Source organism: Acartia tonsa, chromosome 1 (genome assembly GCF_053477335.1).
Source record: "Acartia tonsa isolate MP-2025a chromosome 1, ASM5347733v1, whole genome shotgun sequence".
Lineage (NCBI taxonomy): Eukaryota > Metazoa > Arthropoda > Copepoda > Calanoida > Acartiidae > Acartia > Acartia tonsa.
Window position 1 is genome coordinate 38,562,750 of NC_137260.1, and position 20,404 is coordinate 38,583,153.

Genomic DNA, 20,404 nt, shown 5'->3' on the forward strand with positions numbered 1-20,404 from the left:
GCGATGGCACACAAGTGCAGAGGCCTTTGATTTTCATTAATAAGCGAAATTGTCTTGTTTCTTAAATTTTAAACCATTGCAAATCAGTATCAGAATTTTAAAAATTTGACTGGAGCGCTCACAAATATCTTTAGAAAGGATTGTGTTCATTTTGTAACTTCATGTTATTCCATTAAAAACGTCTTATTTCGTTTCCTTATGCTACAATTAATATTTTTTATCGATCGATATTCCATAAATCACTAAAGAATCCGTCGAAAATAAGCTAAAAGAGTTTTAATATTGGGAAAATTCGAAGAATTCGATAAGTATTTAGGAACCAATCGAAATGAAACGAAGAAATTCGTGAGAATAATCGGATAAATAAAACCAATTCGAAATCGAAAAATTTTATGGTAGGTAGTTATTAAAAAATTCTTTTTTCTTAAAAAGAAAACATTTTAAGTAATCTGAAAAAATACTGAGAAAAGAACTAATATGCAATTTAAAAATTTCAGTTTTATTTAAGCATTTTTTTAAAAAATTGAAAAGCATAAATAGAAATAATACAAATGCATAATAACTTAATTCGGCAGAGTTACTATGAAGGTTTGAGAAGACTCGATGGCTAGAAGATCTTCAAAATTTAAAAGCATAAATAAAAATAATACAAATGCATAATAACTTAGTTCGGCAGAGTTACTATGAAGGTTTGAGAAGATTCGATGGCTAGAAGATCTTCACCGTTAGCTCTAACCTCCGGAACGTCTTGAGGGAGGGGATAACCATCGTTGTTGAGAGGGCATCCTTGGGGGTCTAGATAGCCCGAAGCTAACAAAATTTGGAAGATAAGAGCGCGGTTCAGGGGTGCTGAATGGGCTGAGGACCAAGAGGGAGTCGTCCGTGAAGCGATGGAATTGGAGGCTTGGTCTGTAAGGGCTGCTAAAGACCTGGGGACTGCTGTGCTCGAGGATTTTAGCATAATCTTGGAGAAAATCTCAATAAGCGTTGTGTCATCAATAGCTCGATAATGTTGAGCTGTAGCTATGGAGCGCCATCTGCCTAAGACTCGGATATGATCATCGCTCATACCTAATCGAAAGGCAGATGACACTCCTAAGCTTTTAGCAGATTTAGATGTAATTTTATGTTTAAGTCCTAAGTTACTATAAATTAAGTTTACATCCTTCATTAAGGTGGAAGCTGAAATGGCGTAACGTCCATCCGCGACTAGGATTCTAAAAAAATATAATTACCAATAAAATTTTGTGACAACTTAAAAAAGAAAAATGTGTGAGTATATTATGCTTAAAAACTCGCCTAGAAGATTTCGAAGTGGTACCATTCCCTGTACGGGGCAGCAGATAGCTCGTATCCAGACAGGAAGTATCTGATGAATACAACCGGAGCCTATTGTAATACAGGACCAGTAGAGAATAAAGACAATATTCTGATCCATTGAAGATCACGTAACTGGTGGAGCCCTCAAATCTAGAAAAATAATGTTTATGTTTTTGTGTAAAAAACGAACGCTATTCTAGATGAAATGCGGAGTTGAAGAATGCATAATAAATTTGAAAAAAGATTTTCTGGAATTTTCTTTAACAATTTTACAGTAGAAAAAATAGGTATTGGTTAAGAAAATTATTTGTAATTTAAAACATTTTAAACTAAGACATTGAAAATCTTTGAAAGAATTTTTAATAAGAATTAGAAAATTATTTTGCAATTATAATGTAATTTCCAATTTAATATTAAGTAAAAATAGATAGAAAAGAATGTCGTATGATATTTGAAAAAATTTCTGGGAAAAAAAGTTTTTGAGAAAGAATTGAAGAAAGATTTTCTTGTTAAAAATAAGTACCTAGGGTCAGTCTTAGAGGATCTGAAGGTTACGCTCATGGCTGGCGTGTCTCCTAGTGTGGTAACCGCTAGATCACAGGCTCTTAATCTTAACAGGTCAGATATGCGTGCGCACAAGCTGTACTGAAGGTGCTGGGCCACGATTGCTCGGAGGGTCACGATTGGAATCTTAAGAAAACAAAGTTTCTATTAGAAAATAATATTAAAGAAAATACAAAAGCGGAGAAAACTCCTTGTCCTAAAATAGTTGGCCCAAAAAAAAACTAAATTCGAATTTTTAAGAAATAAGCTTTCTATTAGAGATCAATGTGAATATTAGAAAGACGTAAAAAATTCCGTAATATTTAATGTAGTTTGATCCGACAACTTAAAAATAGCTAAGTAATAAGTATGAATCAAAATTATTTGAAAAAGGATTTATTGATTCATATGAAACAAATTACCTGATCTGGATTCTTTAGAAAAGGTGTCACGTGCTTGTCGATGGCCAAAGTCAAGTACTGTATGGGCAGTTTAGGCGCTTTTTTGGTCAAAGGCTGTTCTGCAGAGGCTCTTCTCGTGATTCCCTGATACATTCTTTCAATTTGGGGGGTCCAAGGGGATTTCATATCTAAAGCACTGGCTAAAAAATCTATTGCGCCTGCCAATCCGACTACGGCGGATTTTTTAGCTGCGGAATCCTCTAAGTATTCAATGTAGGCGGCTAAATCCTTTTTTGAAAAATTTAACAGAGATTTATTTCTGTTTTCGCAAAATATTTCAAAACGGCGTAATGTACGATTGTGGAGTAGCTGCGTGGACTTAGTTCTAGAAGACGCTGTCAATTTTATATGACGTTTCCTTTTTTCGGAAAGGTTGTATTTCTCTAAAACTGACGGAAAATACAGAGGGCCTCTTTTTTCTAGAGGTCTATTGTCTTTAAAGGTTTGTAACTGAGCATTAAACTTATGGTAATTTACAGTGGAATGTTTGAAAGACGTTCTCATTGTAAAAATGCTGAAAAAATTTTGTACAATTCATTAAAAAACATATTGATTAAAATTGTGGTAAAGGAATGGCATAGTCTTTACCGGTATGAATCAATAAAGCGAGAGTTTTAAACGTCTTATGACCATTGAAAAGATTATTTGGCGTAGAAGCAATGTAGTAAGGATCCCAGAGCGAAAAATTTTTTACAAAAGAATTAAAATAAGATCCTTTAACAATACAATTCCAGAAAGGGTATGTCGGCCATAAGGGCAAAACTACCACTGCTGTTATATCCTCATATAATTTTAATTTATTAAAAACACGAGAAAGGAGAGAAATCGGTGGGTGGATGTAGTAGCATTCTGAACTGGTCAGGGAAACTGTGAAAAAATCAATATCAAAACAATTTAGTTGTGGGAAGGGGGAAATGAATTTCTCTACTTTACAATTCTTAGATGTTGCGAAACAGTCAATGGAAATTTGAATAGAAAAATAATTTTGAAGAAATTGAAAATCATTAGAACTAATCCCAAATTCATTTGAGGATTTAAAAAGCTTAGAACCTAAATCTGCTAAAGTAATAAGTGAACTGTCTCGGGGCATCCATTTAGGTATAATACGAATTGCGTATTGGAATTCTAGAATTTTTAATTGAATTAATAATTTTTGAATAACTAAATTACGGCTTCCAATACGCAAAAAAGAGTAAAGGCACATGCTATCTGTTATCCAAATAACCAGCTGTCCTTTAAGGGTGGCGAAATAATTGCTATAATGTTCAAAAGCTTTAACTATACTTAAAAGTTCTCTATGGCCTGAAGATAATTCAGCCTCTTGTGGAGTAAATAAATAATCAGAGATAATCTTACAGTCTCCAGCTTTAAATGAAAAGGCTGAGTGGTCAGAAGCGTCTGACACAAAAATATTACAATGTTTATTTAAATCATTAGGATCAATGTTGTCAATCAAGAAAGATGTTTGATGGGGGGAAAAAACTTCTATTGTTTTGGATTCAGTACGAATTGGTTGCCCGTTTAAAGAAACAAAATGTTCTTTACAGAGGGACAGCTCTTGAAACATATCTGCATTGACAAACAAAGCTCCTTTCCAGCCATACTGTGAGGTGTAAACACCAAGGGCATGATTAGAGTTTCTTGCCACGACGCGAATAAAATCTCCATGACTAAAATATGCATGACATAATTTGCCTAGAAAGGAGGCTAACATAGTAACATCTACAGGATCGTTAGAATCAAAAGCAGCTAAAATTTTATCAAGAAGAAATAAAACTTTCTGAATTTTAACAATGGGCAAAGAAATTATCATTTTACTACTATCAAGAATAAAACCTAAATATTGTATACGACGAACAGGTTCTAGTTGACATTTAGAAAGTTGAAAATGCCAACCTGCACATAGTAAAACTGATAGGACAAAGTGAGTACTAAGAAGACATTTAAAATAATTTACTTCGACAGTCAGGCCGTCATCAATATAGACACTCACGTCTATATTGTGACGGTGACAAAAATGTTTAACTGGGCGTATCAAGGCATCAACTAGAAATACGGCTGAGGCAACCCCGAAGGGAAGCCTCAAATATTTGTAAAAAGAATAGGAATTATCAGCATTTTTATAACAAAAACCAAAAAGTTCAGTAACGGCAGGATGTAGATGTACTTGATGGTACATGCCCCGCAAATCCCAAGATGTAAAAAATACATCCTGAGAAATGCGAGGCAGCACTGTCTTAATATCATTTAAAGAGACGTTCTCTGGCTGGAGAAGTAGATTAATGTGGCGAGATAAGTCGATGCACAATCTAAAAGCAGGAAATATTTCGAAAAAATTAAAAAAGGGGTGAAAAAAAAATGAAAGAATTTTTTAAAAAATTTGAATTTGAACAAATAAAAAATATTTGAGAGGTAGGGAAAAGAATTGAAAACGAAAAGAAAATTTTATAAAAAGGGGGGGTAGAAAAAGAGGGGAATCAAAAAAAATTTGAAAAAGAAATTTAGGATAATATTTATGTGTCGAAAAATTTCCTGAGTTTAGTTGTGTTGGTTAAACTACATGTTCTGCTAGCTACCGTAAGAGGTGAACAACAATAAGGCTGATGATCGATTTGAGCAATAATACCTTTGTCTAGCAAAGATTGAATCTCTTGACGGACAAATTCTGGATTGCGGACAGCGCTATTGTTGTTCTTCTCGAAATACGGTAACACTGGAGATGTAAAAACTTAAAAAAGATAGATTATGGAGAATAATTGTAAAAAGAAAACAAAAAAAAATTTTTTGGAACAATTTCATATAAGAAATAAAATGTGAAAAGAATTATTCTCAATAATCTACCTGGTTGATATCCAAAGGTAAGTGTTTGCAAAACAAAAGATGGTGCATGGAGAATATTTTTATAGAAATTAATTGCTGTAAGTGAATGAATCGAATAAGCTGGCGAATAACTAGATAAAAAATCCGATTGAATATCATATAAACGTTTATAATGGTCATAATCTTCTGTGAAACAAAAATTTTTTAGAGAAGCGATATGAAAATTTGGAATGTCTGAGGTAGGTATCTGTAGGTTTAAATCTTGAATAGCGTAAAGCGGGGTGGACTCATTATTTGGAGTTGGCGGAAGGACAGTCTTCGACTTTATGACCTTCGCCGTTACATCCGTGACAGCGAAGAGATCCTCGACCTCGTCCTCGAGATCCTCTACCCCTAGGGTTTGAGCCTCCATTTGAGTTAAACCGGCCGTTAGAGAAGCCGCCACGTGCTCCTCTGCTATAGTCCCCTCGAAAGTCCGGCAGGGAATCCGAGATCCGTTGCTGCTGGGTGGTGAGGTAGCGTCTGTTACCTGCTAGCGCCACCCGGTTGGCGTGGCCGATGTTTTTCGAAAAAGCCAGTTCGATATACCCGATGGAGCTTTCAGCTATCTAGATAAAAATGAAAATCTTTATAATTTAGAAAAGATATGTTAATCTTTAGCTCCATGAAAAGAAATGTGTTGTAGGAATTATCTTTCCTGTAGATAAAAATAATGAAACTTAAATGAACTGAAAAATAATGCAAATGTCACAGAATAATCTTATGAACCTTTTTTCTGTGGTGCGGGAGCTAATAAAACTGGTGTTAATCAAATGTTTGCACGTCTTCATTAAAAAAGCACATTTGAAAAAAATAAATATCATAAATAAAAAACGATTCCTATTGATCGAATTTGTACGTAAGAAATAAAGAAAACTAAAATTGGCATAGGTTTAGTTATTACAAAACGAAAAAGAAGAAAAATTTTATGAATTTCTTGCCTTTATTGCTTGATAGCAGGCTTGCAGCGACTGCTGTAGGTCATATAACAAGTTCTTGGGGGCTTTCAGCGCCACAAGACGCTTCGCAGCATCCTCGACATAATTCTTCGAACGGCAGGTGTCTCTTAAGACACATTTTAAAAATGTGAGAGAGACGTCATTCTTTTCCTCCAAAGACTTAATAGAAAAACTATTGTGAGATTTCCAAGAAAGGAATTTCAAATTTGAAAAAAGATAAACAAAAAACTTAATATTTGAGATAGTGAAAAATACTTAAATGTGGAAAAGAGAAAAAAATTTTTGTAAAGAAATGTAGAAAAGAAAATGCCCTTAACCCAAGATAACTGCCCTTTTTTTGTTTAAATAGACTAAATAACCCCTACATATATTAAAAAATATATGTTTGACCAAAAAATTTTTCCAAAAAATGTTTTTCTTACGTTTAAATGTTCGAAGAGGCGTTCCCGTTCGGCATGTATGTCTGCTGTCGTCATGCCAATCCAAGCAGGTGGGTCTGACAGTATTTCAGCTGCTCGCCGGAGGCGACGTCTAGCTTTTCGGCCGCCTACTAGTTGGCTGCTACTGTCGGAATCGGAAGAGTGCTTCTTGCTCTTCTTCTTTTTCTTCTTCTTTCCTAAAGAAAGAATGTATGAAAGCATAATAATCCGAAGAATAACGTCAAATATTCAATCGGTGTTCATAGAAAACAAGAAATTTGTCTTTCAAATAATTGAACCAAAAAAAAAATATCGGAAAATTTTCAAATAGTTCATACATGAGAGAAAGAAAGGATTTCCTTTTAAATATTGAAAAAAATACCTTTTCTTTTCCTTTTAGGTTCATCTGATTCCGAAGAACTCGACGATGACGAGAAAGAACTGGTAGAAGAGGAACTACTAGAGTAGCGTTTCTTCTTTTTTGACTTCTTACGTTTAGGGGAAAAATCATCTAAAAATAAAAAGATTTAAAAAGAATAAAATGGAAAAAGGTGTAAGGTAGTAAAAAAGAAAGAATAAAAAAGAGGGGGGGGGGGGGGAAAATTAAAAAAGTTTGAGAAAGAAAATGTTTGGAAAGGTAAAAAATTTGTTAAGAAGACAAAATTCATATGAACTTCAATTTCTAAATCAATGAATCAAAATCATGAGAAACTAAGCATGAAATTTTACCTGAAGACACTGAAGCATGTCTGACAGGCATCTTAACTTTCTCAGATTCAATATGGGGAGCTGCTGACACTGAAGGTCGCGCTGGAGCTGCAGACTCTTGAGGTCGCGCTGTCATTTTCGGAGGCTGATTAATTTGTGGCACAAAACCTATCCCCGGCAAATATGAGCCCGCTGGGGGAAGGTTGTTTAACCCCAAGGGATCTTTAGGATCCTGGGGAATAATAGTTTGTGCTACCGATGACGGACCTGGAGCTACAACCGACGAGGGAGCTGAGGTATTGACTGGGGCTGAATAGGATCTAGCCAAATTTGTGGTTGGAACCACTGTGGATGCGGGGGGGGGGGGATTATTATCCTCATCTGAGGAGTTGTGTGAATGCCCTGTAGGAACAGGCATTTTTAGGTCTGAAGAGGAAATTTAAATTTAAAGAAAAAAAATTTAACAATAACGTTAAATTAAAGAAACATCCACGAAAAATTTCATGCAAAAATAATAACAAATAAAAAACATGCTGTAATTTTTAACAATTCAGTATTTTGCAAGAAAAGAAAAATTGAAAAAGGAAAGAAATTTTAACTTATTTCAAGAAAATAGTGGTGAAACATTAATTGAAAGAAAAATAAGAATTGTTTGTAATAAGAAAGAAAAAGAAAAATTTAGTAATTTAATTTAATCAAGAAGTGACAAGGTGTTGCGACATTCTGCTTCGAAATCTTTAAAAAACTGGCCAAAATTATCATAAACAGATTTTGCGGCGAAAAAATCGTCATCTAAAGTATGGTTAATTTCTTCTAATTGTTCTTTATAACAAGATGCACGATTAATCAACTCTCTAACTACTAAATGTTTATCAGTTTTACTTTGATAAACGACAAAATAATGCAGGTTTAAGCCTAAAATCTGCTTATAGGCAACTATATTTTGAGCATGGAATGACTTAACACTCCTGAGTTTATAGAACTCGAATGGTGTCATGATAAAAAACGTTGATCTGAAAAAATGTTAGAGACATGAATAGGTAAGTATGTCAGTTTAGAAAAAACAATATTAATATAAAAATACCGGAATTAAGAAAGCAGAAAAATAAAAAATTTCTAATAATAACTAAAGGGTTAGGGAGGGTGGGTGAAAACGTATTAAAAAGCGATGTAAGAGAGAGTACTAGCTCTATCGGTGTAATGAAAACGAATGAAAATATGAAAAACGTTTTGTATTAAAGTAAGTTTAGGAGATTTCAACTCGTGTGCCGGCAGGCTATAAAAACGTGCGACGCGCAAATTTTCGAGAATGCTCCGTGATGTAATTTCAGCAATCGATCAATAAAATAATATCAATATTCCTCATTAATTCAACAAAAAATGGCCATTTTGTAACTTCATGTTATTCCATTAAAAACGTCTTATTTCGTTTCCTTATGCTACAATTAATATTTTTTATCGATCGATATTCCATAAATCACTAAAGAATCCGTCGAAAATAAGCTAAAAGAGTTTTAATATTGGGAAAATTCGAAGAATTCGATAAGTATTTAGGAACCAATCTCCATTTACTATTTAAATTCTCTTGAATAATCCCCAAATGCAAATAAAATCCCCAACTGAAAATAGTAAATGAAAAAATACGTTGAAAAAACATATATATAATACACTAAAAACTAAAACTTACTGTTGAAAACGTATTAAAAAGCGATGTAAGAGAGAGTACTAGCTCTATCGGTGTAATGAAAACGAATGAAAATATGAAAAACGTTTTGTATTAAAGTAAGTTTAGGAGATTTCAACTCGTGTGCCGGCAGGCTATAAAAACGTGCGACGCGCAAATTTTCGAGAATGCTCCGTGATGTAATTTCAGCAATCGATCAATAAAATAATATCAATATTCCTCATTAATTCAACAAAAAATGGCCATAATTTTGATTTTTCTATTATTCATGCTATTTTTTCTATGTTTCTAAATAAGAATTTTAAAATAATCATATTGATTTAGCCTTTCTGAAGCATTTTGGCTCAAAAATCACACTTTCCCCCCCAAAATATCGAGGCATAAAAGTAATTTTGTGGTGTGTTTACATTATGAAAAAGTATATATATTTTTACAAGGTTTCTAATATTTTATCAAATAGAATATTTACTATGAAATTTATCTTGTAAAGGGCCGTAAATATAAATTTTTAGTTTACCTATAGTATACCCAGAAATATTTTAGAAATCAACAAATGAAATGTATCCACACCCAAAAATTTTGCACAAGTTGCCAAAACTTTTCCAATTTAATTTTCAAAATAAAATTTTATATTTACAGAAATATGATGCACCTTAGTTTTTATACAAAAATAAAATTTACAATTTTTTAACCCGAAGTAAGAAAATAAAAATGTTCAAAAAGTAAAGATTTGCTGCTATTTTGTTGTCAATATCTCTTTTGTCGGCTACTGTATTCAGAGAAAGGTTGTAGTTTAAAAATCCGCGAGATTAGAATCAGCTGATCCCACAAATATCCTCTATTGTGTACATACACACACACACACACATACACAGCAAGCAGAATAAAATTTAATACGTTGTTGTATTAAAAAAATAATGCAATTTCTAATATTTATATAATTAACTATAAAAAGAAAATGTGCTAATGTAAAAAATGTGAACGTCGATATATTTGAAATTCATCACGCCTTTTATGGTAAGTTTTAGTTAAAAGTAAGGACTTTCTTGTTAAGTCGAATACATAAGTTTCTTCCTAGTCCCAAGGGGAGGACAGGAAAATAGCATAAAACCACCCCAAGACATTTATAATGCTTTCCTTAAAAGTGCAACCCATGTGGACTAGCGATTTGAGAGATTTATTTCTCTATTCTCTTATTAAAACCTTATTTACTCTAAAACTTCATGTTTTTTAGGAAGTGTAAGAACAAATTGTCTAAATGACCTCATAGTGATAGAAATCAGTCGATGCATGTTTTAATATATCTATTAGATGAAATTTAAATTACCTACTTAAAATCACTAGGAAGAATGATACAAAAGATCCCTTATAAATTGTTAACTATTAATTTCATCAAATTTAATATTTCTATTTTGATGTAACTTTTCTTAACTTTATCTTAAATGTACTTAGCTCTTCATAATCTAGACATCTGTTTTGAATGAAATTGAGTATTCACTTCAACAGAGTCAATTTTTCTTTTGCCTTTTTTTCAATACAAACGTTTTCAGTTTGATATTGTCAAACTTTCAGTCGACAGCTTTAGGATTATCATTTAAAACAATAAAAGTTATTATGTGATGCTATTTTTTATTCTTGATTCTACTTTATTAATAGATGTAAATTGTACACATTAAATAAAATATTTATTTTTATTTTAGGCGAAATGACTTAGAAAATAAAACCAACGGTTCCTCTATTTGAGGAGAATTTAGCAATAAATTAATCAATCAAAATATGGGTTCCAACCCTGAAGACTTTAAGGAATTTACTTATTTTTGTCGAAAATGAAATTGATTAGGCAATTGTTAAACTTAAAAGTTATTTTATTTTAGCCCTGATTACGAATTCTTAACCAAAATGCCAAACGCAAAAGCAATGAAATATTTAAATATTTGCTGTTTAAGAGTCAACTTTCAATGTAAAAAATACAATTTTGCTATATATGTTTCTGTTTACAAGGACTTAAATTTTTTTTTGTAACAGTCAGGTAGGTAGGTATCTTTTTTTACATCTTAAAATTCTTGCTATTATAAAGAATAACCACAACTTAAATAAGTTCAAACTTTAGAACAAGACGAAGATGCAACTCCAGTTTCATTCAGATGATTCATTCAGTCCTGCTCCAAGTCCAGGTGGCTCTCTCAGAGAGACTAGGCGTCCCAGGCCTTCACTAGGTCTTCCGTTAGATGGCCCTATTGGTCTATCTCCAGTCACCCGTCGGGTGAAAGGTTCATTTAACCTAAATGCACCATTGTCCCGCGAAGGGTTGAGATTTGATAATTTCCCCAAACCATCACAGGATGAATATGAACGAAAGCTTGACGAAATTATGAAATTATCTGGTGTGCTCAAAATTGACGGCAGAAAATATCCCACACCAATCTGTGATTTAGAACCCATAGGTGACCTGGGAAACGGTACTTGTGGCCATGTCGTCAAAATGCGCCATAAGGAGACCGGTAAAATAATTGCCTGCAAGCAAATGCGGCGGACCGGCAACTCTGAGGAAACCAAGCGTATTGTTATGGACATGGATGTTGTGTTGAAGTCTCATGACTGCAAGGAGATTGTTGTGTGCCTCGGTTGTTTCATCACCGCCAGTGACGTATGGATCTGCATGGAGCTAATGGCAACTTGTTTTGACAAGCTGCTCAAGCAGATCAAAGCCCCTGTACCTGAAAATATTTGTGGCAAAGTTGCTGTGGCCACCCTAAACGCTTTGAACTATTTAAAAGTGAATCATGGTGTTATCCATAGGGACGTGAAACCATCTAATATTTTGTTAGATTATGAAGGCAATGTCAAACTCTGTGATTTTGGGATTTCTGGTAAGTATTTTTATTAGTGATGGCAATCCGTCAATTTTTAGGCCGGATTCGGATTCTGGATTTTTAAAAGAATCCGTCAAAAAAAATGGCGGTTTCCTTGCGGATTCCGGATTCTTATTTTTGGCGGATTCGGATTCCGGATTCTAGCAGTATTTCAAAAGAATTTTTTTAAAAATTATAAAAATTAAGTGCTACATATGTCCTAAATATTAATGTTCTTGGTGTACTCTATAATTCACTTTCGATAATCGAACCAGATTTTAAAAGATTTTATATGTAATGATGATAATCTTTGCCTTCAAAAAGAGGCAGTTGAAAGAAAAAACTCAAGACGCTAATTTTAGCCTACCAATTAAGAATCCATAATCCGCTATTAAAAACCGGATTCCGGATCCGGATTCGGATTCCAAAATTAGCCCAAAAATTGGGCGGATTCCGGATCCCGGATCCGGATTGCCATCCCTATTTTTTATTACAATATTTTTTTATCGCATCATAAACAGAAATAGACTGCTTTTTTATACTTAAAATATTAGAAATAAGATTTGTTATTCTACCTTTTTTATTTAAGAAATTTTCTAAGTCAGAAGTTGAGATCTATAATCTTTTCGTTTTCTTCTGTTGTTGTTTTAGCCATCAGGAGCTAGACTCGTCACTCAATATACCAAGAAATTCCGCACATTTTTTAGGCTTCGTTTTGTTTTCTTCTAGTGATATTCCTCGTAACGAGAGGACTCTTTATCTAATACAATTGAGGACAAATAATATTTATACAAGCTTAAAAAAACTAAACACTATTCATGGAGTATTCTCTGTATTTCAGTGACTGAATAAAAAAGACAGCCTTAAAGTATATTTTTCTTTCAATTCTTAATAAATCATTAGGTATGTGTTTACCTGTTAATTTATTTTTCTATTTTAATTAGTAATGACACAATTAGACACTGATAAGAAGTTATATAAATAGAATTATTTTTTTTTATCTTATCACAAAAATGCATTGCATACCTCCATTTAACACATAACTTTAGTATACTTTGTCCAATTCACTTTATTTATCCAGGGTCTTTAAAAAAAAGAATATCTTGCAATATTATGTAATGTTCTATCTACAGATAATAATTATGTATCGTACCGTAATATAGCTGGACAGTTTTATACTAGCGGAAAATAAGGGGGGGGGGGGGAGTTTTGACACATTTGCGTAAACAGTGAGTATAGGCTTTATCTTTGGACCGAGAGGATAGGTTATTAGGGATAAAATCATTCTTATATGATAAATTTTCCCAAGTTTAAAGATTTTTTGGATTGGCCTCCAGGTTTAGGAGCTACAGGCCTTCAGGTTCACGAGCTGCAGGCCTTCAGGTTTAGGAGCTGCAGGCCTCCAGTTGCTCTGGACAGGTAAAAATCCAAATCCAAAATTAAAAATTATTTTTTTTTGAGGAGTTAGAAGACATTTTATATTACAAATATGCATATTTTTAAATGTTATTTACATATTTGAAGGAAAAAGATGCATATTTTGCTTAATAAGTTGACCTTTATCTCTTCAAAAAAAAATTTTATCGATACGAGTCATGGCGAAAATAATTTTTAATTTTACCTGTTCAGAGACCACTTGGAGGCCTGCAGCTCCTACACCTGGAGGCATATTCAAAAAATCTTAAAACTTGGGAAAATTCATCATATAAGAATGATTTTTTCATTTATAACCTATCCTCTCAGTCCAAAGATAAAGCCTATACTCACTGTTTACGCAAATGTGTCAAAACTTCCCCCCCTCTTGGATACGAAGCAATGAAATTTCCAATTTGAAAACAGACTTCTGTTGAATAAATAAGAATAGGTAGACTATTTTCTTGAATAATGGCGTGTCAACCTATGATTAACTATAGGTACCTAAATAATTCTTACATTAACATATTTTCTGGGTTTTTTCTCGATTTTACTCAAAAAAGTTGGTCCCCGAAAGTGGCTAGCCCCGCAGGGGTTAAGCATAAGAAAATAAAACTACGCTTCTCCCTCGATGGGTACTTTGAAGAAACTACCAAAAAAAACTTCTACATTTCAAGAAAATATTACCTAACCAAACACATTAAGCACTCCAATTTAAACAAGCTATTTTTGAAATAAAAAGCCATACTTTTGAAAAAAAAAAAAAAAAAAAAAAAAATTGGGTTTAGAACCGTTATTCATATAATTTAATTTTTTTGTAGTCAAGACTAGGTAGGTAAGTATCCATCAATATTTCTGAAAATTGTCTGATTTTATAAGAAAAGACAGTCACATTTCATGAAAATTTATCTGATTTAAGGGGGGGGGGGAGTTTTGACACATTTGCGTAAACAGTGAGTATAGGCTTTATCTTTGGACTGAGAGGATAGGTTATTATGGATAAAATCATTCTTATATGATGGATTTTCCCAAGTTTAAAGATTTTTTGGATAGGCCTCCAAGTTCAGGAGCTGCAGGCATCCAGGTCCTCTCTGTACAGGTAAAAATAAAAAATGAATTTTTTTTGAAGAGTTAGAAGTCAACTTATGAAAAAAATATGCATTTCAAAAAAAATCAAGGCTACATACATACACCTGGAGGCCTGCAGCTCCTGAACTTAGAGGCTTAAACAAAAAATCTTAAAACTTGGGAAAATTCATCATATAAGAATGGTTTTATCTCGAATAACCTATCCTCTCAGTCCAAAGATAAAGCCTATACTCACTGTTTACGCAAATGTGTCAAAACTTCCCCCCCCCCCCCATAGGTGAATTTTTAATTTCCTACTCATAAAAATGAATTAACAAAATATATATTTTCAGGTCGATTGGTTGATTCAAAAGCAAAAACCCGAAGTGCTGGATGCGCAGCCTATATGGCCCCAGAGCGAATTAACCCGCCCAATCCTAAAAATCCGGATTATGATATCCGGGCGGATGTCTGGAGTCTGGGTATAACTCTTGTAGAGCTAGCTACAGGCCAGTTTCCATACAGAGACTGTAAGACAGAATTTGAAGTGTTAACAAAGGTTATCCAAGAGGAGCCTCCTAGTCTACCGCCAGAATTTTCTCCAGAATTTAGAAAATTTGTACAGGACTGCCTGTTAAAAAATTACAAAATTCGGCCTAAATACAAAAAGTTATTAGAGCATCCTTTCATAGTGAAATATATTGATATGAAAGTTGATGTTGGGGCCTGGTACTCTAGAGTTTCTAATCATTCTGGAGACCCAAATAAGCAAGTTGAAAGTCGGCCGGTTAGAAAGACCTCTGTTGAAACTAGAAATGAACCTCAAGTATTTAAACCTCAGCCCAGTCCAAGAATGCCAAAATCCCGGCGGTTACAGACACCCATTCAGAATCATTCCATCGATGATCCTACCAAGCCGAACAGTGGTAGTTCGGGGGCCGAAGAAAGTTCCTACACCTCCGGCCTTTCTTCTTCCTTCAACAGGCTCAACTTTTACACTAAAGATTCGGCTGGCGGCAAATCTTCAGATTCTGACTTTCAACGGTCAGGCTCTAGTCGAGAGGACAAGTATTCCCGTTTTGGGGAATCGATCTCGCCCCGCTGTGATAACCCAAGGCTGCAGGATTTGTCTGTTGAACAGCATTCTGCAGCTGGGGGAAATAGTTCTAGTTACCGGCAGCACCAGGCTGATTCTTCCACCAGATTAAATGGATCCTATAGTAGTAGTAGTAGTAGCAGAGGTGTTGCTAACTTTCCTTCCGCCTTTCAAAATAAATCATCTAGCTCGTCTTCTAACTACATGGTTACCTCATCTAGTCCTTCCCATTATCCTCCGGCTGCATATCATTCTACCACAACCTCACCCACCAGTTATAGATCACCGTCCAACTCTTCCACATCAGGTTATAGAAATTATAGTTCAACGTCTGGAACGTCAAGTTATCATCACTACCCATCAAATACTTACCATTCCTCGCGGCCTAATTATTTTAGTTCAAGATCTCAGGAAGATTACACGTCGCTGCGGTCAAAACGGAATGATATTCTTGTGAATGACGGTACCTCGTCCCCACGAGATTACACAACAAGCAGTAGCCTAAGAAAGTATTCATACGAACGAACTGATTCTGGAAAAGATTCTTCAACTAGCCATCATTTAACCACAACACCCCAGGCAAGTAGAAAGTATTATGACAATGATCCAGGACCACTGAGAAAAATTGAAAGCCCTCGAAAGGGTGAACAAAGAGATCCCTCACGAGGCTCTGATAGTGGAGGGAAAGGGGCAAGTGGTAGAGATTATTCTGTCGGAAGTAGGTTGGATTCTTCCAGTTTAGCCTCGCCACGAAAGCCAGGCTTGCCTGTTCCAGACGGCTCTTCGACGGCTGGTAGTAGTAATTCAACTTCAAGAGGCCGCGAGCCTGTGACTACAACAACAACATCAAGGTCAAGCTTTCTACCTCAAGGCTGGAGAATCTCCTCCTGGAATCTCTCCTCCCCAATATCATTAAGACGCTTCCGAACTTCGAACAGCACGGAACGCCCGGCCACTCTTGATCGCAGACAGCCAACCTACAGAAGTTTAAATGAACGAGACAAGCATTTTTATTCTAGCAGTGGCCGAAGTGATAATTTCTGATACAGGGCCAATAAATACGATCATCAACAGGATAAATTTACATTTACCGACGACGAAACAGAAATGTGCCATTATTATAACCGGAGAGGCATTGCAGAAATGCTACCATCGCCATATTACCCAAGTCATTATTCTTCATCCTCAGAGGATTATTATAGGCGGAGCAATTATTATCTATAATTAATTGAATTAAGGAGTAATTTTAAAAGGTGGAAGTTTGCATTTAAGAAATTTTTGTTGTTTTTTTTAGTTTGGTTAAGTATTAAATTGTATAGATTAGGTAGATATTTTTGTGTTTTAAAGAAATAATTAAAATGTAATTTGATGTATTGAAATTAGAAATGTCAAAAATTAAATTATTATTGTTTCCTTAATAATCTTAAATAAAACTTCCATCTTCAATCAAGGATTAAGGGACAGAGTGATACAGGGGTGTATATTCTGCAAAAGATTGATTTTTTTTCCCTGCTGCAAATTTTTATATTTTTTTCCCCTCCTAGTTTTTTCCAACAAAGAGGGAGAAAAATGAAAAAATGTTTTCAGTCCTCTTAATTTTTACATTTTTTCCCCCCAACCACATTTTTTTAACCCCCCCTCAGCCGGGTCAAATTTGCAGAATATACAAACCTGGAGTGATATTGATTTTAATAATAAATTTTTAGAATACGAATTTTTTAATCAAATGTCCCTCTAGGGGCACTTGAGGAGGGTGTAGTTGAGTTCAATAACCCAATTTTTTTTTGTGGAGGGACTATTTTATTTTAGGATTGACTTCTCTTGGGAGGGTGGTGGTACCCTTCCTAAAAAATAAATCTTCCCAGGATCTATGAGAAGCTACCCTGTTAAGGAGAACCCTTTTGGTTCAGCGGTTAGCGAGATCCTTCGGTACAAACAAACAGACATCATGTTTCTTTATAATAAGAATTATCCAAGAAACTTTTCAATGTAGCCAACATTAGTCCTCTGTAGTGTTATTGTTAGATTTAGATTTATCAGGTTAGGTTTGTGCTCAGTGAGCTCTTCAGGATTAAGTCATTAGGGGGGGATACTTTTGGCCTCTTAGGTTTTTAGGATTATTAAGAATAATGTTATTAATCATGAAAAAGATATGCAGCAGAAGGGGTTGTTGCAATGTAAGATACGTATGTATTTTGTCTCCAACTTTTAAGGCAGATAATTTGGCGTTGCTACAAAAGATCAAATTACATAGGGTCTAATGCTACATAAAGTCTAATTAAAAAAAGGGCTAATGCTACAATAGATGTAATGCTACAAAAGGTTTAAGTTACAAAAGACTTAATCCTACAAAATTAATGTAATTTTGCAAACATACATAGGTGGGTTAGGTTATATGGTTAGAGGGCCGAGCGCCCATGGCTAGGCAGGTCAGGTGGCCATGACTAGGCAAGGGTTAAATTATCCTTTTATACTTGCGTATCGACACAAATAAATAATTGATTTATTGGTCTACTAGCGGATTCGCCCCTAGCCTCTAGCGGCTTTGCCCTAAGAGGTTTGATCAAAATAATTGTACATATTTTAAATTTAAAAGAAAATAGTTAAAAACCTTCCCGGGACATATGAGAAGCTACCCTGTAAAGGAAAACCCGATCGGTTCCGTGGTTAGCGAGATCCTTCGCTACAGACAAACAAACAAACAGACCGACCGACAGACATCGTTCTACTTTGTATTATAGATTGTTACACTCAAGGATGATGCAAGTTGGATGTACTATTCAGGGATCAGCTCCGAAGCCATAAATCCTAACCTAATCCACCTATTTATGTATGTTTGTAAAATGAATATTAATTTTGTAGGAAGCTTTGATTTGAAATTTTGCATGAGTAATTCTTTGTAGGTCTATTTTCCCCAAATCGAACAAAAAGTTGTAAAAGTTTAAGCCGTTTTTTGTCTAGTTTTAGGGCAAATCTGTCAAAAATTACATATAAATCAACTTTTTAAAACATATTTTTGCTTTAAATCATGTGAAATGATACCAAAAACCATTTTTTAGATTTACAGTACCAGCAACTACCGGCTAGAACCGTTTGAAAACGTTTTGGAGCGGCAAAGATTATTATGTGGAGATAGGTTTCGTGATGGATTTCCCCTTAAAATAGCCAAAAATTGGCTAAACGGCTGAGCCGCCAGCTGTTATCCGTTACTTTTCCAACTTTTTGTTCGATTTAGGGAAAATAGGCGTACCAAGGATTACTAATGCAAAATTTCAGATCGAAATTCGAATTCTAAGTGCCATTTATACATTGATTACGAGATGGTTGCATGGTTAACCCCACCCCCTTATATCTTTTGTAGTAACGCAAATAATTATTTAATTATCCTTATACTAAAGTAACAGGATGTTTGTCTGTCTGTGTGTACCGAAGGATCTCGCTAACCGCTAAACCGATCGGGTTCTCCTTAACAGGGTAGATTCTCATATGTCCTGGGAAGGTTTTTAACTATTTTGGGGGAGGGTACTACCACCCTCCCAAAAGAAATGACAAAAAAAATTGAAAATTTTCTTAAAATCTGGGAGACTTCAGCGTCAAATAAGGTGGTATCGTACATAGAAAATTAACTTTAACAAACAAAAACATTTAAAGTGCCACTAGAGGCCTCTAGGGGCGTAGCCGCTAGTTTTTAGTTTATATAGTAACATCACAAAAATTATAAAAAGCCTGTACACATGGAGTAATTTTGACATGACACCAAAATTTTAATATGTCATCGATCGATTCTCCTTTTGTGACGGAAAACTTGGAGATAAAAAAAGCTTTCTGCAGTTAACATATCCCTGTTCCTAAAGTAATATACCTGACCTGTATGTTTTATAACCCTGTTCCTTAATCCCTGATATAAAATTACTCCTCTAAAAGTGGTCAGAATAATTATTTGTTATTGACATTGTTGTCAATCTGAATTAGCACTAAAAATGCAAATAATAAAGGATCTTTATTCTTATCCATTATCTTGTTAGAACAAATAAAACTTGCTTCTTGTTGACCGTTGTTTAAATATAATTTTTATTATTAGCATAGCTATTCTATAACTATATATGTTCCTGAATCAACACGAGTTAAGAAAGGAGCTAGATATGAGGAAAACAGTTTTGTTCAAAACTAGCATGGGCAGGCTAAGATAGAAGACTTTAATACAGCTGCGTCCCAGAAAAGTCTAAAAGAGACAAAAAATCAAAGTGTAAATTGTGGTATTTTGATTAACTTTTATCTAGTAGCAACATGTAAACATAGAAGTATCTTTTTGAGAATTATAAGAAACGTCAAAATAGGAGTTTTGCTGGAGAGCGTAAAGAGGGGGGGGGGGGGGGTGGAGTATATTTCAGAAGCTCTAATTCCCTTTTTGCGTGACACAGACCAATAAGCGGGGGGGGGGGGACTTAAGACATTTTTGCGTAAACAGTGATTATAGGCTTTGCCTTTGGAGTGATTTGGCCTCCAGGTTCAGGTGCTGCATGCCTGCAGGTTGTATCTGGACAGGTAAATATGAAAAAATGTGCATCGTTTATCTTTAAATATGTTTAAAAGAGGCATATTGTGTTTTCAGGCTGGCCACAAACATACTATTTCCACTATTTTTGCATACTATGCAAACTATTCCAAAAAAATATGCTATTTCCACTATTGTCCAAAGTTGCATACTATTTCCACTATTTCTTTGGATTTCAGATAAATCTTCAATTTTTAGGAAACTAAAACAAACTGATTTTTTTGATCATGAAAAGAAAGCCAAGTAGCAGGTTTCATCGCATTTTCACAGTATCTTTTCTCCTATTTCTAGTCCCTGCGGGGGGCTCTAACCCTGCGGGGCCATCATTAACACTTACCTAACCTAAAATAACCTATCAAATGCTACTGTGAAAATACGGCAAACTCGCTAGGTACTTGGTTTTCAATTTTTTTTTAGAAATGTTTCCAGAAGAAAGTAGTCTTTCAGTTCAGATTGTTGTACCTTTA

General features: G+C 34.5%; 2 protein-coding genes across 9 annotated transcripts; one reads left to right on the forward strand and one right to left on the reverse strand.

The window, feature by feature from the left end:
* Window positions 1-170: 170 nt before the first annotated feature.
* Window positions 171-7,702, reverse strand: LOC145318998 (uncharacterized). 3 transcript variants are annotated; one of them, XM_080160822.1, is made up of 7 exons: window positions 7,291-7,702; window positions 6,944-7,072; window positions 6,565-6,758; window positions 6,125-6,301; window positions 5,166-5,752; window positions 2,286-5,052; window positions 1,871-2,010 (listed from the first exon to the last, which is right to left on the reverse strand). In XM_080160822.1, the coding sequence occupies exons 1-5, from the start codon at window positions 7,685-7,687 to the stop codon at window positions 5,435-5,437; spliced, it is 1,215 nt and encodes a 404-aa protein (XP_080016948.1). In that variant the 5' UTR covers window positions 7,688-7,702; the 3' UTR covers window positions 1,871-2,010; window positions 2,286-5,052; window positions 5,166-5,434. The 3 variants fall into 3 exon arrangements, with proteins under 3 accessions (XP_080016943.1, XP_080016955.1, XP_080016948.1); XM_080160817.1 differs by lacking the exons at window positions 5,166-5,752; window positions 6,125-6,301; window positions 6,565-6,758; window positions 6,944-7,072; window positions 7,291-7,702 and adding exons at window positions 171-1,217; window positions 1,300-1,470 and having other exon boundaries at window positions 1,844-2,010; window positions 2,286-3,000; XM_080160829.1 differs by lacking the exons at window positions 5,166-5,752; window positions 6,125-6,301; window positions 6,565-6,758; window positions 6,944-7,072; window positions 7,291-7,702 and adding exons at window positions 173-929; window positions 1,300-1,470 and having other exon boundaries at window positions 1,844-2,010; window positions 2,286-2,991.
* A 2,044-nt stretch (window positions 7,703-9,746) lies between these two features.
* On the forward strand, window positions 9,747-19,433 carry LOC145319019 (uncharacterized). Of its 6 annotated transcripts, XR_013879658.1 has the most exons (6): window positions 9,747-9,970; window positions 10,654-10,754; window positions 11,062-11,823; window positions 14,640-16,635; window positions 16,834-17,568; window positions 19,084-19,433. XR_013879658.1 is itself a non-coding variant. In XM_080160839.1 (4 exons), the coding sequence occupies exons 2-4, from the start codon at window positions 10,730-10,732 to the stop codon at window positions 16,424-16,426; spliced, it is 2,574 nt and encodes an 857-aa protein (XP_080016965.1). In that variant the 5' UTR covers window positions 9,747-9,970; window positions 10,654-10,729; the 3' UTR covers window positions 16,427-16,791. The 6 variants fall into 6 exon arrangements, 1 of the variants encoding a protein (XP_080016965.1); XR_013879651.1 differs by having other exon boundaries at window positions 16,834-19,433; XR_013879662.1 differs by lacking the exon at window positions 16,834-17,568 and having other exon boundaries at window positions 19,307-19,433.
* The last annotated feature ends 971 nt before the right edge of the window (window positions 19,434-20,404 follow it).

Bases quoted from the DNA above. Each gene is read 5' to 3' on its own strand.
- LOC145318998 (XM_080160817.1), bottom strand. From the start codon at position 2,828: ATGAGAACGTCTTTCAAACATTCCACTGTAAATTACCATAAGTTTAAT. The intron at 2,011-2,285 runs GTAATTTGTTTC...TGTTTTCTTAAG, and splicing joins TTCTAAAGAATCCAGATCAG to ATTCCAATCGTGACCCTCCG. The intron at 1,471-1,843 runs GTACTTATTTTT...TTATTTTTCTAG, and splicing joins TCCTCTAAGACTGACCCTAG to ATTTGAGGGCTCCACCAGTT.
- LOC145319019 (XM_080160839.1), top strand. From the start codon at position 10,730: ATGGGTTCCAACCCTGAAGACTTTA. The intron at 10,755-11,061 runs AGGAATTTACTT...AGTTCAAACTTT, and splicing joins TTCCAACCCTGAAGACTTTA to AGAACAAGACGAAGATGCAA. The intron at 11,824-14,639 runs GTAAGTATTTTT...ATATATTTTCAG, and splicing joins CTGTGATTTTGGGATTTCTG to GTCGATTGGTTGATTCAAAA.